General features: G+C 40.6%; 1 protein-coding gene across 10 annotated transcripts in view; it reads left to right on the top strand.

The window, feature by feature from the left end:
- LRIG2 (leucine rich repeats and immunoglobulin like domains 2) overlaps positions 1 to 15,665 on the top strand; it is a 153,621-nt gene extending 137,956 nt beyond the window's left edge. For 6 of the 10 annotated variants that reach the window (XM_057310358.1, XM_057310356.1, XM_057310357.1 and 3 more), the window contains 6 exons: positions 1,779 to 2,099; positions 3,161 to 3,442; positions 5,252 to 5,701; positions 6,303 to 6,473; positions 8,083 to 8,373; positions 10,566 to 15,665. In XM_057310358.1, coding sequence (XP_057166341.1) covers positions 1,779 to 2,099; positions 3,161 to 3,442; positions 5,252 to 5,701; positions 6,303 to 6,473; positions 8,083 to 8,373; positions 10,566 to 10,792 — 1,742 coding nt within the window. In that variant the 3' untranslated portion in view covers positions 10,793 to 15,665. The remainder of the gene's footprint in view (positions 1 to 1,778; positions 2,100 to 3,160; positions 3,443 to 5,251; positions 5,702 to 6,302; positions 6,474 to 8,082; positions 8,374 to 10,565) is intronic. The other 4 variants (XM_057310359.1, XM_026483731.4, XM_026483732.4 and 1 more) reach the window with 3 other exon arrangements.
- The last annotated feature ends 3,080 nt before the right edge of the window (positions 15,666 to 18,745 follow it).

The raw sequence follows: 18,745 nt of genomic DNA, 5'->3' as shown, positions 1-18,745 counted from the left end.
GAGAGTCACATGTTCTACCGACTGAGCCAGCCAGGCAGCCCAACCCATTCAGTGGTTTAATAGCATGTTATTTAACCTCCATATACTGTGCTCCTTCCAGATTTTTTCTTGTGGTTGATTTCTAGTTTCATAGGATTGTGGTCAGAAAAGATGCATGGTACACACTTACTGTCTTAACAACAGAATTAAAAAAAAAAATTTAAACCAGAATGCTTTCTAACTAGTATATCTATTTCCATTTCTCTGTGTTCTTCTCTGAAATTTTTATATTGTATAATCATAGATTAAATTTTGTATTCTTTGACTTAATGTATCGTAAGCAGTTTTTTTCCTCTGTGTGTTCTTCAGTGATCATTTTCAATGTCAGTATAATGGCATCTTTATGAATTTAGGCCTTTCCCTTTCAGGGGGTTGTTAACCTTAGAATAAATATCCAGTAGTAAGATCCCTGAATCAAAAATGATTTTTTTTAAAAGTAGATCTTAAAAAGTACTACCAGCTCTTTTCCAGAAAGATAGCACTTGTTTATGTTGTCACCAGCAATGTATGAATGTACCAGTTTCACATTGCTTCTATTTTTGATGCAGTTTCTTAAGGTTAACGTGATGGCAGGGTTTTAGAGTTTTTTTGGGGGGAAGGGGAACAGTCATGGAAAAGTTGTCCTGATTCCAGTACTCCTAATTTCAAGTATATATCTATATTGTTCTTTCTCAGCTTGGACATTTTTCCTTTATACTTTAATTTCCTTTAAAGTAGAATAACTGATTCCTAGCTTTAGGCAGTAGAACTTTTACATCAGTGTATTTGTCTTGCATATCACTAGTATCTGATCATTTAGAAACCCACATATGTTTTATAATCTACTTAAAAATACTTTGAACACTTGGAAGGTCAGGTCCACAGAATACTTATGTTGTTTTTACATATTAATAGCATACTATTTATGAATCTGTAGTTTATTAGCCAGTCCTAAGCCTGTCTTCAGTTGAACATTTAACATGTTCGGAATTTCTCACTATTTTAGGTGAGAGTTATGCACGTACAAAGTATGTTCAAATAATGTTTTATTTTATCTTGTTTTTTTTAAAGATTTTATTTATCCCAGAGAGAGAGAGAGAGTGTGTAGAAGGAAGAGCAGAGCGAGAGAGACAAGCGGGCTCTGTGCTTAGTGTAGAGCCTGGTGCAGGGCCCAGTCTTAGGACCCCGAGATCATGACCTGAGCCAAAACCAAGAGTTAGACACTTAACGAACTGAGCCAACCTGGTGCTCGCAAATAATGTTTTATTAATAGGTACACCCTGTAAAATGTAGATTTATAATCCCCCTTTTTTATATTGACACAGAAAAGATAATGGGTATTATCATGTATATGTTTATATATGTAACCTCTACATATACACAAGAGCTAATAGGATTAGAACTTGTCTTGAAATTTGGATATAGGTTTTTCTTTTTTCCCAGTGACTGGTAATACTCAAGGAGTACATTCTAAGCATAAGTGACCGTAAGTGGTAGTAGAAAGCATGCTAAACCCTGAAGTCTGACAAACCTGGGTTCCCCTCCAGGCTTTGCAGGGAACTTACATGTCGTTTGACCCTTCTGGGCCTCATTTTCTGCATCTTTCAACAAAAAGGAATTGGGTTCTAGCCCTGTAGTCTCTGTCAATCTTAATATGCCATTTCGTAAACAGAACAAACAATTGTACATTATTTGTTTCAAAATCTGTAGAAGCAAAAATAAATAAATGACTTGGCTCCTGCCCCATTTTTTTCTCTTAGATGATTTTCTCAAGCCACAGATAAAAATGCATCCTGAAAATAAAATTGCTCTTAGAGGCACAAATGTGACTGTGACATGCACTGCAGTGAGCAGCAGCGATTCACCCATGTCTACCGTGTGGCGCAAAGACAGTGAAATCCTGAATGACATCGATATTGAGAATTTTGTTCGTTATCAGCAGCAAGCTGGAGAAGCTCTAGAATATACAAGTGTCTTACATCTTTTCAATGTGAATTTCACAGATGAAGGAAGATACCAGTGCATTGTTACTAATCACTTTGGTTCTAATTATTCTCAAAAAGCCAAACTGACTGTGAATGGTAAGGAATTCTGCTCTCTGACAGTTTTATAGTTAGAAGGATTTTTCATGTTCCAGTTTTTGAACCACTTGGCCAAGAAAATGAGGCTAAGCCTGACATTTGAGGGGAGATTTTATGGTTTTGTCTTTAGGGTGGTGATAATATATAGACTGGATTACCATTTTGTACAGTTACTGTCCTAATTGGTCCTTGGTTGAAGGTGAGGAGGAATTCCATGGCCCCAGGAGAGAGGCTGCTTTCCTTGTTATTTATGCTTTTGAAAAATTCTTTTGCAATTTTCTATTCTTCCTAGAACCATAATTCTGTTCTGAAAACTATGAAATGTATTCCTGACACTGTTCACAGGGCTTTGTAATACCAGAGTATTTAGGACATTTCTGGGTGCAGTTATCATTATCATTGTCTAAATGTAGTCACACAGAATCATTTTTGAAATTAATGCTCTTCTTCACTCTGGTTGTAAAATAGAACTTCTCTAGGACAGTTTGATTAATCAATCACCTATTGGAGTGAATCACTAAAACATTTTAGGTTTTGTGCAACCAAAGGACGTACTTGTATCTTCTGTGTTGTTTATGAGAATTTTGAAGGCATAATTTTTTGTATTCTGTATTTTATTTATTTATTTTTTGGTATAATTTTTTTTTAGCATGCATTTGCCGTGATAGCTTTGTAGATGTTAGTTTGGAAAGCACTGTTTAGTCTCTTAAGGGGGTCCTAATAAATGTGTGGAGTTCGGAATATGGAGTTCTGAAGGGTTTGTGGCCTGCCTTTCCTGTCCCCGTCAGAGAGATCAGGTAGACATGTCATGCATTCTAGAAGAGTTTAGTCATCACTGTACTCCAAGTACTCTGAGGTTCTAAGAGAAAAGATGGCCTCTGAAGTTGTATTTACTGTCAATCCAGAGAGCATGCCTCCTGAAAGAGAGTATTACAGCAGTTGGTACTTTGCGTATGTGTGTATATATATATGTGTATAAATATGCGTGTGTGTGTGTGTGTGTGTATATTCCCATCATCACCACCCCACCCACTTTGTTTCGGTAATCTTCCTTGAAACAGAGATGCCGTCTTTCCTGAAAACGCCAATGGATCTCACTATTCGCACTGGTGCCATGGCCAGATTAGAGTGTGCTGCGGAGGGGCACCCTGCACCTCAGATTTCCTGGCAGAAAGATGGCGGCACTGACTTTCCTGCGGCTCGAGAAAGACGCATGCATGTCATGCCTGAGGATGATGTCTTCTTCATTGCCAACGTGAAGATAGAAGACATGGGAATCTATAGCTGCATGGCACAAAATACAGCCGGAGGCCTCTCAGCAAATGCCTCACTCACAGTATTAGGTATGTGTGCTGCCCCATGGGTCCCTGCTTTGGTTAGAGTCTTTTTATTAAGGGTCTACTCTGGTCTTAATGGCAAAAAAAAAAGTCTAAGTTTGAGATTTTAATTGTGATCCTTATATCTTTGTCACCGTATTTTGCCAATACCATATGTCAGCCTAGGACATTAGTGGGTCAGTTAACTGAAATCTGGGGAAGTAGTGAGGGCAGAATTAGAGATCTTTATCACATGAATTGAAAATTCAAATCCCTTCATCCTGTTAACATTGCCTTTTGGAGGTTTCTAGTTCCTATGTTTTTTTCTATTCACAATAGCGTGTCTGCAGTTATTTTACACTGCCTCACAGACAACTCAAGACAATATTATTTTCCCCTAGTTTTTTTTTTTTTTAAATAAATGCACAGAAAATAACCATCTTCTGGTTAGATTTCCTGTTCTTCCAATGTACTCCTCTTGATCCTATCTATGTTCTGGTAAAATCAAGTGTCTTTTCCCTAAAGAGTTCCTCTGACAAGCCTGTTGGTTTTTTTTTTTTTCCCTTATAAGAATACTTTTCTTCATGGGACTCAACTCAAAGGCAGATTCTGCTTTCTAGCTCTATCCCCCTAGCTGTTAGGTTTTTTAAAAGTTTGTTGGTTTGTGTTATTTCCTTGTATAATCAGAAAAATAAGTACGTTGTTTTAAAAATTTAGGATATATAGAAAATTAGAAAAAGGGAAAGTCACTAAAACACTGTTAAAGATTTTGGCATATTCTGGACCTTTTTAAAAACACATTTTCTTTTTTTTTAATTTATTAAAAAAATTTTTTTAATATTTCTATTTATTTGACAGAGAGAGACACAGCAAGAGAGGGAACACAAGCAGGGGGGTGGGAGAGGGAGAAGCAGGCTTCCTGCTGAGCAGGGAGCCTGATTGGGGCTTGATCCTAGGACCCTGGGATCATGACCTGAACCGAAGGCAGATGCTTAACGACTGAGCCACCCAGGCGCCCCTAAAAACACATTTTTTTTTAATTTTAAAGATTTTATTTATTTATTTGACAGAGACAGCCAGCGAGAGAGGGAACACAAGCAAGGGGAGTGGGAGAGGAAGAAGCAGGCTCCCAGCGGAGGAGCCTGATGTGGGGCTCGATCCCAGAATCCGGGATCACGCCCTGAGCCGAAGGCATACGCTTAACGACTGCGCCACCCAGGCGCCCCTAAAAACACATTTTCATGTAGTTATGTATATACACTACTTTTATCCTCTAAAATATTGTATCACAAGGGTTACTCTGCCATTAAATCTTCAAAAAATATCATGTGCCTGTACTATGATTTACTTACAACTTTTCCTCCTAAATTTAAAGATCTTTTTCATTTGTTTTTAAAAATTACAACTAATTTCATAATTAACCTGTTCATGTATAAATCTTTGACTCCCTTGCTTAGGATAGGTCGCCTAATGTAGAATTAGTGAGATAAGATTTTTGAGGGTTTTGCTGTTCTGAAACACTAACTTCTAATCTTCCTGTGAGTTTATGAAAGTGCTTACTTTTTTTTTTTTTTTTTAAAGATTTATTTATTTACTTTAGGGGGTGGGAGAGGGAGAGAGAGAATCTCAAGCAGACTCCACACTGAGCATGGAGCTTGGTCTCAGGACCCGAAGATCATGACCTGAGCTGTAATCCAGAGTTGGGCTGCTTAACGAGCCGCCCAGGTGCCCCTGAAAATGCTTACTTATTGCATCATCTTCTCATTCGTCTAATTCAGTAGGATTTAAGAAATAAAATTGTTTAACATGATTTTTTTTTATACATCTTTCTTTTAGAGACACCCTCATTTATCAGACCCCTGGAGGACAAGACAGTAACCCGAGGTGAAACTGCAGTATTACAGTGCATAGCTGGAGGGAGTCCTGCCCCTCGCCTCAACTGGACCAAAGATGACGGGCCACTGCTGGTGACAGAACGGCACTTCTTTGCTGCAGCCAACCAGCTTCTCATCATTGTCGACGCTGGCCTGGAAGATGCTGGGAAATATACCTGCATTATGTCTAATACCCTTGGGACAGAACGTGGTCACATTTACCTAAATGTCATTTCATCCCCCAATTGTGACTCTTCCCAGGGTAGCATTGGGCATGAAGATGACGGCTGGACCACAGTTGGCATCGTCATCATTGTTGTGGTCTGCTGTGTCGTGGGCACCTCTTTGATCTGGGTCATTGTTATTTACCACATGAGAAGGAAGAATGAAGACTATAGTATCACGAACACAGGTGAGTGGTACCCAGTTGACACCTATGGCTTGTGCTTGAGTCAGGAACGTAGTATACGATTTATTGTAAAATATAAAAAGCCCTGGAGCTTTATATTTTATGTGGGGTAGAAGGAGGAGTTTGTGGTTTTTTTTTTTTGTTATATCTACTTCTTTGATATAACGGAAACTCTTTGATGAATAATTTTAAGAATTTGTAGACAGTCCCCCCCAAACTTTGCTCTTATAAACACATTACAGTGCATCTTCTTTCTTTAATGCTCATTTCCAACCAAGCTTCCCTGTGGGGGAAGAGTGGAGCCCTTCTGACTGGGATCAGCCTTTCACACCCCTTCCCTGAAATCCTAAAAGAGAAGAGGCTCAGTCAGATAGACTGTGAAAGTATGCCTGCAGATAAGATTTTAGACTTTAGGTTTTGCCTCTTTTAGTAATACTTTTAAAATGAAACTTTAAAAAGAATTTTAGCGAGAAAGAGTTTTGGGGGGAAATTCTGAGACCTATTGAGTTCCTAGGTACATAACATTTTCTTGGCGAGTAGATGTATCAAAGTGGAGCACATTTGCACAATAGTCTTCTGAATGTTGCCTAATGTTATTTGAAAGTTACAGATGTCTCTTTTACAGAGGAGCTTAATCTGCCTGCAGACATTCCCAGCTACTTGTCTTCCCAAGGAACACTGTCGGAGCCACAGGAAGGCTACAGCAACTCTGAGGCAGGCAGTCATCAGCAGCTTATGCCTCCTGCCAGTGGATATTTACACAAGGGCGCTGATGGTAATGACTCTTTTGATGTATATGCTTACAATTGCGGCCTCTTCTGTTGAGTTTTCCCCATTAACCTGAGGCAACATTTTAAAGTAAGATACTCAGTGAAAACATTTGGCTCCATGCAAAATAGGATGGAAATTGACTGAAATCTTAACAGAGAAGAAAATATCCGAGAGAAAGGAGAAACACATCCCAAAACAAGGGATTGGTGTACCCAGCAAAGGCTCCCAAACCAAAGGATTATTATGAGAAGGAGGTGCTCTAGAAACTTTTTTGAGGTGTCTTATCTTTTTAAGGCATGAGCACTCTTCAGGCCATATCCAGGGGAGGTTTGTGTCTCCTGCTGACAGATTGATATTCACTGAAGTTTAAAGGGCAGTGATGATTCTCAGCATATGTTGGAGAAATCAGAGAGATACAGAATGTTCCCTAATTAAATGAACCCGACTTCTCAGTACTACTTCTCTTCCCTGCTCTTCACTTCCCTGAGGGAGTGACAGAACTCATGCAGGTGAATTAAGGGATAGAAGAATTGGGTTTGGTTCCTAGTTCCTGTTTCCAGCTCTGGGACCATGAACAAGTTACTTAAATCTGCGCTTTAACTTTCTCATTTTTAAAATAAAGAAGCAAAATTTTATAAAGCATTTCTCTCAAGATTCTCACAGATCCTTTCAACAGATTGATGTAGTATTTCAAGTATTGTACAAATGAAAGGCCTTTTCTATTTGGAGATTTTTTAGGCTGAGTGTTAACAGAATTTATCTGTTTAATCACTGAATTGGATTTTATTTTGGCTTTCCATGCAAAGGGGAGTACTTCTAGCTTTTATAAGAATCTTTAAATGCCTCTGCTCTTTGAAATTGGTGGGAAATAACACTGCTTTCAGGGCCAAACTAACTTCCAGTTGTAACACTGTTGATCAAGAAGTTGTTACTTGCTCTTTATTTCTCACTCTCTTTTCGCTCGTTGAGCAGTTTTCAAAGCACATAACAGTCTGGGGAGCTCATTATTAAACATTACCTCTGCCAGACACGCACATATGTCAGGCAGGACTCTTGACCATCAGAGGCTTTCTCTAGAGGTACTTTTAGCCATGAGCGTTGCTTAATCCCTTGACTCATGAAAGTAACGCGGGCTTTGTGAAGTGAAGTCCTCCTAACTCCTTGTTCTCTGCTTTAGTTTGCTTAAGCCAAACATGTGTTTTGTGGCACAGTGCAGCCCTATCTTGGTTTCCTTGAATTGGACATGAGCTTACCCAGGCTGGACAGAGCTGGTTTACTGTAGCGTTCAAGAGCATGGGCTCTGGAGCCAGAGTGCCTGAGATTAGATTTCAGCTCCGTATTGTAGCAGTGTCTTGGTGCAGGGTCTCTCATGTCTCTGTTGTAGTTAGTTACCCCATCTGTAAAATGGGGGTACTAATAGTACCTACCTCATAGGTATGCTGTGAGGATTAAATTAATTAATTCCTAGAAAGACCTTGAGACTTTACCTGGTTTGTCAAGTAAGTGCTGAGTCGATGCCAGCTATGGTGACAGTGGTGACAGCTGCTGAAGAAAATGGATGATCAGCAAAGCTGACCTCTTAACCGAAGGATTCTTTCCTGTGTTGTCATCAGGTGGCCCTGGTACGCGGGTTATTTGCTCCGATTGTTATGACAATGCCAACATCTACTCCAGGACCCGAGAATACTGTCCATACACCTATATTGCTGAGGAAGATGTTCTTGATCAGACACTGTCCAGCCTCATGGTCCAGATGCCCAAAGAGACATACTTGGCACATCCTCCCCAAGATGCCCCTCCCCTGGAGAGCCTGGTATCATCAGCAGACAGAGAGATGGCTGCCTTTCCCACGAACCATGAGCGGATAAATGAGAAGAAACTTCCCTCCACACAGATGAGCAGTGGTAAAGGACACAGTGTTTTTTGTTTATTTTGTTTTGTTTTTACTCTTACCTACTTGGTTTTTCCTTCTGTCATATAAGTTGCACTCTGACAGGAAGCAAACAAATTGGTATAATAGAGTAATTAGCTACTGCTCACTGGTGTAAACTAGGGCCAGAGATTTTCAGAGATTAGAATTACAGAGAAGTCTGCATCTGTAGGATGGAAACAGCTTCTGTGGGAGTATCAAGATCACGCTTCTAAAAATTCAGAAGCCATATAGAAAAAGCTTTTTTTTTTTTTTTTTAAGATTTTATTTATTTATTCGACAGAGATAGAGACAGCCAGCGAGAGAGGGAACACAAGCAGGGGGAGTGGGAGAGGAAGAAGCAGGCTCATAGCGGAGGAGCCTGATGTGGGGCTCGATCCCACAACGCCGGGACCACGCCCTGAGCCGAAGGCAGACGCTCAACCACTGTGGCACCCAGGCGCCCCAGCATATAGAAAAAGCTTTTTAAAAAAGTTTCATATAGGTGTTAATTTTTTCTTCCATCTTCATTTAAATAATGGAGATTGGAAATGCTGAGGATATAATTTGGTGGAGATTTTTACTGAGAAGATTTAAAAATGATTTGGTTGATATTCTAGCAGGTAAATATTGAATGTCAGTATCACTTAGCCAGTGTTCGCTTTTGTCCGTAAGACATTCTGACCCAGGGCCAGGAGCGGGGAAGCAGTTGTGGGATAGTGGCTGCTCTCCACATGGCCCAGGAAAAGAAACACATGTCACATTGTGCAGATGAGGCATTTGGTAACAGCTCAGTCAGTAAAACAAAACTCTTTCTCCACCATGAAGGGCACTACTGAGCATGTCTTCCTGTCCATCCAGGTTTTTCATCAGCTGTCACCCTCCTGTCACCCTAAAATGGAACCGCACAGGGAATTGGGTGGGGGTGAGGACTGCAGGTGCTTCCGGGGCGGTTCTGGCAGGAGTAAGTGATCTGAAGTGGGACTTAAGAAGTGTTCTGTTGTTCTTAATTAAGAGACCAACTCCAGAGATTTCTAAAGAGGGTACAAGTCAGAGAAAAGTGTACTGTCACGCACTGAAGTTGGTCTCTTGGCTTTAAAGTTCAGTGTCCATGGAGGAAGTGCACCAATTCTGTGTTCCCATGTCCTAAAATAGTTACACACATAAAAAGAATTCAGGTAGAACCAAAAACGCAGTCCATCTTTTTCCTGTCTTTAGGGATATTTTAACTGTTACCTTGGTCTGTAAGTGAGGAAATCAGCAAATGAGTGCTTTGGAACATTGCTCGTTCCTACCCGGGGTGCTCTAGCTCCTTGCTACTCCCCAAGTGTGGTCTCCGCTTCACCATTTCCTAGGAGCTTGTTAGAAATGCAGATCAAGGTTCCCACCCTGGGCCCAGTGAACCAGAGTCTTTATTTTAACAAGATCCCCAGGTTATTTGTGTACATATTAAAGCTTGAGAAACCCTGTCCTAGCTTACTTTGCACATGGGTTTTGTTTTTATTTCTGAGTGTGTGTTTCCAGAATGTTTGCCTGTCTTTTTCCAAAATGCATCCCCATGAAGTTAATACAGTTTTCAGCAAATATTCTTTGGGGAAAGAGCTCACCACTGCAGTAAATAAGGTGCATGAGAAATGCATATTTTGAAACCGAAGTACAGATAATCTGATTTAAAATTGCTGCTTTTGGTTATTATATTGTTGTTAGAATTACTGGCATGCTAGAAGCTGGAGGGAAATGGTTTATTTTTAAAACATTTTTTTTAACATACACATTTGTTATTTAAAGATGTAATGGCTGCTTTGAATCCGTGATTTTTGTCTGTATCATGCAACTTTCACTACAATATGGATACTATTTTAGTCTGTTTCCATGTGTCTAAAGAATTTTATTTTTAAATTTTTGTAGCAGCAGAACCACTAATAATAGATGAAAGCAGAGGACATATCGCATGGTTTCAGTAAATAATTGGTTAAGCTTGTCGAAAGATCATGGTTCCAGTTTCTATTTTGTTTTCTTTTGTTAACTGTTGCTAAGAAGATGGCAAGTGTGCATTTGCTCTCAATGTCCTTATTCAGGAATATTGGGTGTCTTTATTTCTGGGAGGATTTGAGTAAAAGAAAATGAAGTTTTAGACCATTAATTTTGAACTTCCATTTGCCAATGATTATTGTCTTTCATTCTCAGAAACGTTGCCGCGGCCTCTGTGGAACATAAGCAAAGAACTAGGCCTGACTCATCCTCCCTTTTCCCAGCAGCCCGTCCTTGAGCCACCCCAACTCCATCAAAATGAGGGTCTGGCAGAGAGTGGCCCGGACTGTTCCACCTCCCCCACGCCCTGTCACAGGTTGCACGACCACGCTTTTGATTTTAGTAGGACTCGGAACATTCAAGACGGTAGTGAGGGCACATGAAACTCACTCCAGGATGAAATCTGGGCAAAGACTCAAGTTAATTCATTTTATATTTACTACCTCAGAGTTCAGAAGAAACCCCAAAGTCAGCATTTGCTTTACCTGTCTGCAATTACATCTGACCCCACCAAGGTGGGCTAGGCGTTTGTTTGGCCTTATTCCTGATGAAGAAGGGGAAACGGCTGACAGAAATGGGTACATCTAATAAAATATGAGCAACATGGGCAGAGGAAAATTACAGGACAGATGTGCTTGCTGATGGTTCCACAGGGCTGTGCCCAGCTGTGCATTGCCTATTAGGGAGAGTCTCATTGCTGCTTAACATGCTGGATTGTCTCAACCTGCAGAGTGATTCTGAGAAAACATCACTGTTCTGTTGTGTCTTCCGAGGAACAGAATAACTTAGGAGCCCTCTGGGAAGTGTGTCTGGGATTCTTCAGTGGTTTTAAGCATCTAGTTGAGACCGGGGCTTTGATATTCAAGATCTTCGACAGGAATCCCAGGCTTGACCAAATGTCACCACATCAAGGAGTTTTGTATTCTTGTGAATCTTTTTTTTTTTTTGGTCCCTATCACCCAGGGATCTCACTGTAAATATATGTGCATTTATAAATAATTTTTGTATTCATTGACCATATGTGTTGGCTGCATTGTAAATATTTTTGATATGCCAAAATGATATATAATATCCAGTTATAATATTGACAGCAGCTTCTCAGACCACAAATTTTGTATGACTTGGTTTAGTGAACCTAAAGGCTTTGTTTAAAGTTTTAAAAATGTGTTTGTTAGGAAGTATATGTATAGAGGCAGGGTACCTAGTGATTGCATACACGCAAACACAGTCTCAGTGTAATTAACCACTTTCTTCATACCTAAAAGTTCATACATCTAGTCATTTGCCATCCGTTTACAAGTGCCAGGTAATATTACCTTTCTAGCATAAAAAGACTCAGAAGACTAGCAGTCTTGTCATAGCCATGTGCACATAGACAAAGGGAAATTTCTTTTAGGAATATCTTCTTTCAGCAAGGTACTTAGTTGATGAGGAAACCAAAGATTGCTGCTTTTCTGTTTGTTATTTTAGTAGTTCTGCCACCAATGCACAGTGTATCTTAAGAGGGAAGAGTGCTTTTGGGATTAAGTTGAATGTGCACAAAGTCTTATACTATAAAGCTTTAGAGTGTTTTCCTTGTTTTATACAAGTGATTATTTAAGCCAAAAAGCTCTCTTGAATTTTTGATAGCAAAAAGCTTTATGTGAACAAAGGACTTCTAATGGAATGTAATGGACTAAAGTTCTTTTTTTCTTTGTGCTTTCAGATTTCCTTACCTAGGCTGTCAGATTCTGTCCTCTCAATTTAGTGAGTACTAGTTATGTGCTGGATAACTCCCATCACTTAAATGAAAATATCTAAGTTATTGTGCATTTCAAGGGTTCGAAACTCACATAATATCTTTGTTTTTTGTCAGAAAGTTGAATTGCGTACTAGTTTTTAATCCTAGTTTTTTTCTCCAGTTGGCAGTAGCGTCTCTTTAGCTGTTTTGTACGAGCAAGCCTTTCTCTCTTTCCTTTTTTAAACTGTCAGCCTCTGTTCATTTTTACTTCGAACTTCTGAAATATCACTGTTTTCCTGTCCTTTCAATTTGTGATTCCTCTTCTTCCTGACTAGGTTGTATTGTAATCTGTACAGGACTGACATTCTGAGAATCAAGAGACCTGATTTTGTTCCTAGCTCTGCTCCTTACTGGCTGTGCAATCAGGGGCAAGTGTCTACTTCTTAGCCTGATTTTCTCATTTATGAGATGAGGGCGTTCTGCTAGATGCTCTAAAGCCCTTTCCAGCTGTAACGTTCTGTGAATCTGTGATCCCTCCAGGAACCAGGGAGGATTATGCTACTCTAATAAAAAGCTGCTTTCATGAAATGTTTGTTAGAGTAACAAGAGTGATGCTGCTTACTCTGACTTGAGCCAGATTCACTTCCTCCATAGCAGGAGGGACAGTGTAAGAAACATTCACGAGAAGAGCTATTCTGCTTTGAAACCGTCTCAGTAAACGAAGGATGTTGACTCGATGGAAGCCACCGATCGCTCTCTAGAGCAGCGGTCTGAATGCTAGTGCTGCCCCACACCAGGGCATCAGAAGCAGCTGATTCGTAGCTAGTTTGTGACTCCCTTACCTTTCAAATGTATATTCATTGATACAGGTTATCCTATAACTATCCTATCCTCTCACTCAGATTCTGACTGACTTTTCTTGAGTGAAAAGGTGTTGTTAGAGCGAGGCTGCAGGTGAGCATCAGTTGTTACGGGCGACAGGACCGAAAACCAGGCTGCGAACCAGTGTTCTAGAAAACTTAGAATACAGGAGTGCTGCCTCTGCTCTAGCAGTGGTCCTCTTCCTCCTAGGACTGTCAGAGTCCGATCTCCTGAATGGCCAGGTTCTCCCTTATGTCAACACAAATGGCTGAGATGTCTTCCCAGATACTCCTAACTTGCCGAAATAACTAAAGAACTAACTAGTCAAGAATTTGTTTAAACGTGAAGAGCCTACCCCTGGTCTTAAAAAATAATAATAAATTTAATAAATTCTAATCTTAGGAGAAGAACTTCTGAAATTTTTCATTATTGCATATGTTTTTGACCAAGCAGTGCTTTATCTCTCCACTGTCAACAGGGTTAGTGTTTCTTCCCAGCAGTGTGATGTCTGCCTAATGCCTCTCTAATCAGGGATGTGGTAAAAGCAAGGCGAGCTAAAATGCTGAGAGAGATACTCTCTGCCCCTCACCCGGTGATCACCTTGTATCAGTAGGGATACATAAATCCTCTTAAGTTGTGCCCCTCTTAGACTGATTCTTCAAGTCTACCTGGAAGAAGAAATAGCATCTTCCTTTAACTCCACACCCTACTGGCACATGGTCTCTACATAAGAAGTGACATTCAGCAGCCTCTACAGTGTTCTCCCTAGTTGTGCAAGTTACTCTAGGGGATACGAAGTATCAGAAACCCTCTAATGTGCCATCTCAGAGTGTTTTATGTGTGTGTTTCTGAAAGGTAACTTTCATATTTAAAAATAGTTGCCTTCAGACTGCCCATTGGGGGGTTGTAAAAGCAACAGTAAGATGTCTAGCAACTCAGATTCTTAACCATTTTCCTAAGAGGTGGGAGAAAGGATAAAAGTCTTTAATTACTTAAAAGGTTGCTGTGAATTAGGATTAAATTCACTCTTTTTATTCCCGAGGACAGAGCTCGTGTCTGCCCCCATTCCGTGGGGCAGAAGTTAACGGGGGTGCAGTATATGCTTGCTAGTAATTCTATATAAACTAAATCTCTAGCGATAAGGTTCGCCCGATAATTAAAATAATCTGTGTTTTGTGTGGAAAGTACCTGTGGAAGCTAAATAATCATCTGTTAATAGCATTGAAGAAATTTCTGCATTGAGAATGGAATATGGGCAAGATGACTTTTAGGTCTCTCTCAATTTTATCATTGGAAATTTCCAGAAGCAATCTGACAGTCTTAAAACTTTTCCCTTCAAAATCCTTGATATACATTAAGTATAGAGCACTTAAATTTTTTTCAGTTCAAGCGTTTTGGTTTTTGATTGACAAAAGAGCTTGTTCAGTGTTAATGGCTAAAAACATGAAAGTCTGGGCTTATACTTCTGAAGAAATCTATAACTAGTTACTAACACAAATGGCATTACCATAATAAAAACTTTAAGAGCCTATATAATGTATTATGACCCTCCTTTTTACTCTTTAACTTTTATGCCTGTTTCTTACCAGCAGGACTCCAGTTGGAATGGGGTTGGAATTGTGGTGTTCAGCTTTACACCCAGTATTTTATCCAAGTGTGTTACAGCCTTTTCCAATCATTTTAATATCCACAGAAATACCAGGAGGTAATGGAGCAACAGAGGTACATTTACTGCCAGTTTATGCTGTGTGCTCCATTTCTGAGTTTGTTTCTTAATGCAGATTACAGAGGTAATTGTAAAGCAGTTGGGCCTTACAAGGTTGAGCTGAGATTTTTTTGGCAACCTGCAAGGAATGTCTCATTCTTCTATGATGTGGCCTCTTTCCCAGTTCAGTCTGGCAGATGTTTTTCCCTCCTGCATCTGACTTAGAACTCTTTTGTTTAGAGTGCAGTCTCAACCAACATCAGTTAGCCTTAATATTGTTTTCTTTTTTGGACAGCTGCCTGGTTTGTTGACAAAAATAACAAGCTCTGAATTAAGACATACATTACAAGCTGCTCTTTACAAAACAACACCTGCAAGCCCATGAATCATCTGAAGATTTTTGTGGGTAAAAAGAGGTAGGGACGTGTGTGTGTGTGTGTGTGTCTGTGTGTGTGTGTCTGTGTGCACGTGTGTGCGAGCATTGGTGTGTGTATGTGAAGAGTAATATTTGGACCTACTCCCTTAAGGTTGTGTGTTCAGTATTTCTTAGCAGTCTGGATAATCTCCCAGTGAGTGGCGCGAGGGTGAAAAAACAACTTGATTTGAGCCTGTTTTTAGATAAAAAGAGTAAAGCGATCCTTTATCAACTATAACTGTCTTGAAAGAGAAATTGATCATCAGATGGTCAAGTGCTCTTGGAGTATCTCTTGGCTACTTAAAGTGGCCTCTTGATCCATAGACTATTTCTACCCTCTTCTGTTCCCCCTTTTTCCCATCAGATGATGTCAGTCTGAGCAGCCCTGGTACTAGATGTACTGAAAGAGTTATAAGCCAAGTTGTTCAGTGTGGTCCTTTCCTAATGTCTATTTATATTTTCTCACACATGAGAATGTATATTTTATAAGGCATGTGTTTGTCTACCCGTTTGTCTACTGTAATATGTCTCCAATAAAGCTAAAATACGTTATGATTTTCTGGTCTTCTCTTGCCTGAAGTATAGGAGGGAAATGGTGTATTTTAAGTTTGTGGTCCTTTGAGAGGGTCCCCAAATAGTTGTACACATTACTGCCCTTCTCTCATTTCTTCTGCGTTTGAGTCACATGCTGTCTGGAGCCTGCTGTCGGAACACCCTGTAGCCTTGGGCTTCCCAAGGGCCGGCGCTGTGTGCTCTTCTTTGCCTCTCATCGTGTCCACTGTGGCGTTAGATGCCTGGCAGGAGGGATGGGAACAAACACACTTAATAGTTCAGTAGAAAATAAGAGTGCTTTCTACATAGGGAAAGCTTGGAAGGCATCGTTTTCTAATTCAAAATTAAAATATTTGAAGAACGTCCATGTTCTGAACAGCTTCCTCACTGTACTATATTAGGGACTATTTTTTAAGATTTTAGTTATTTATTTGACAGAGCTTGAGAGCACAAGTAGGGGGAGTGGCAGAGAGAGAAGCAGGCTTCCCACTGAGCAGGGAGCCTGACGTGGGGCTCTATCCCAGGACCCCAAGATCATGACCTGAGCTGAAGGCAGACACTTAACCAACTGAGCCACCCAGGCGTTCGAGACTCTCAAAAGCTCCTGTTTTATTCTTTGAAGGCTGGGCCCACAATCCTTGTCACATTCCCATCGTGTACTTCGGCACCTAACGGGGCACATTCTGCAGACATTATTTGAATCCCACAACACCCCTAAGATCTAGATTGGGCAGATAATTTTAATCTCCATTTCTTGTAGTTAAGGAAATTGGCTCGGTGAGATTATCACTTACACGATGTCAAAAAGCTTTTACGTGGTAAAGCCAGGACTCGAATCCAGATTTTCTGTCTCACATGGAGAATTTTCCCCACTGATACCTTCTAGTTCTGAACGGAGTATTGTGTCTGTGGTCTTCAGAAATATTTGAAGAAAAAGAGCCCTTGGACATAGATGACTTTCAGTATGGTGACGTTTGGACTGGAATGTACACTGGAAGCTAATTTTTATTATATTCTTGCTAAGAAGACAGATAGCATTTTCTTCTCTTCTAAGGTGGAATGAAGAAAAATGCTATGCTTTTTACTGCATTTTTTATTTGGAGGGGGATATACTGGAGCCCAAGTAGCCACATCCTGCTGAATTAGGAGAGAGATTTGTTCACAGCGATTTGGAAGCTTGTAGCCCAGCACTGAAGCTGTCTGTGCTGCTGGACGAGTGGCTGTGGACCAATGCTTTTGTAAAATACAGTAAGAATGAATTTCTAGAAAAAGGAAATAAAAAGGCAAAATACAACCATAAATTTTTATTACAGATTTAATGGACATAAAATTACTGTCAAACTGCTGTTAAAGTTTCTAAATGTTACTCTTGATTTCTGTGCTTTGTCATGGACCAGTAGCGAATAGTTTATGGATAGGCACAGATCTGCAGACCCCTAAAAGTGGAGTGACAGTGCTGTAACCATGTAATGACATGGTTATGTGTCATGATGGGGGTCTGTTTTACTTGTTTCTGGAGGGTCCCTTTAAATACTCCCTGGTTTGGAATGGTCGAAACAGAACCGGGCTTCAGTCTCTTGAGGCCTTCCTGAGTGGAAGCAACGATTTAAAACACGTTTTGAGCTCAGCCACCAACCCCTGCCCTAAAGTTGCTGGCTTGCATAATGGAGTTTTGGTAGCATGTGGCTTGTTTCCTAGTCCTGCTGTCTTTCTGGCCAGAGCTCTCTGGATGGGCTGCCTGGGGCTTTTGTTACAAGGGAAACTGTCATGAGCTAGGTTAAGGGGAAGAGGAAGAGCATGGGTTGTCATACTGGGAGGGACACGGTCTGATGCTGGGGGGCTGATGTGGACTTGTGTAATGGCTGCAGTAAGGCTCAAGTGGGGAAATTTCACCTGCCACCTCTGCTGCTGTCTATTCAGCCAACCAAGAAATGTTTCTTGAAATCCCTAGGACAGAAATTTTTCACTTTGTTTATTTGGTTCACTGGCCATCATCAAGGCTAGCTGCCAAAGCACTTTGACAAAAAGAGTCAAGTAGGAAGCATTAATCACAATTATTGCTCAGAGGAAATAATGCAGTGATAGCAAATACATTCTGCCTACTCCTTCCAGATACTGTTAAGCACTTCAGCGCTTGTCTTCACAACAATCCCTTTGAGGGAGGTAACTCTATTCCCATTTTACAGATGATGAAACAACTTGCCCAAATTTATATAATTAGCAAGCAATAGAACCAGAGGCTGAAAGGAATGCTTTATTATTTTTAAAAAATATTTTATTTATTTATTAGAGAGAGAGCGTGAGCAGGGGGGAAGGGTAGAGGGAGAAGGGTAGAGGGAGAAGCAGACTTCCTGCTGAGCAGGGAGCCCGATGTGAGGTTCAATCCCAGGACCCTGGGATCATGACCTGAGCTGAAGGCAGACAACCAACCGAGCCATCCAGGCATGCGAAAGTAATGCTTTATGATTCCGAAGTACAAGTTTTTTCCTAATGCCAAAGACAGGGAAAATGTGAGCTTTTATCACCTTTGTCACTTAGCCTTTGTTACAGGCTGAATTGGGTGTCCCCCAAATTCAGATGTTGCAGCCCTAATTTCCAGTACCCCAGAATGTGACTGGATAATGTCTTACGGAGGTAATGAAGTTAAAATGAGATCTTCGGGGTGGGCCCTAATCCAATATGACTGGTGTCCTTACCAGAAGAAATTTAATCACCCAACGTGCATGTTCCCAGAGGAAAGACCTTGTGAGGACATAGCAAGAAGGCAGCCCTCTGCCGGCCAACAAGGGAGAATTCAGAAGTAATCAAACCTGGGGACATACTGAGCGTGGACTTCCAGCTTCCAGAACTGTGAAAAAAGCTGTTGTGTAAGCCACCCCGTCTGTGGTGTCTTGTTATGACAGCCTGAGCAAACGAACACAGTCTTCCAATAACCCAGCCAGGTTGGCAGAATTTTCTTAGAACGCAGGCTATGTGATTTGCCTACAGCCACGTCCTCCAAAAAGCCCGTGTTCTGTATACTGAGCCACACTGTCTTCCGCCCCCGGTCGGTGCTTTCTAGACTCAGAAGCCCCGTAGAGAAA

This window comes from Ursus arctos, unplaced genomic scaffold (assembly GCF_023065955.2).
Source record: "Ursus arctos isolate Adak ecotype North America unplaced genomic scaffold, UrsArc2.0 scaffold_12, whole genome shotgun sequence".
Lineage (NCBI taxonomy): Eukaryota > Metazoa > Chordata > Mammalia > Carnivora > Ursidae > Ursus > Ursus arctos.
Note: the sequence above shows the minus strand (reverse complement) of the source record. Positions and strands in the feature narration are given on the sequence as shown.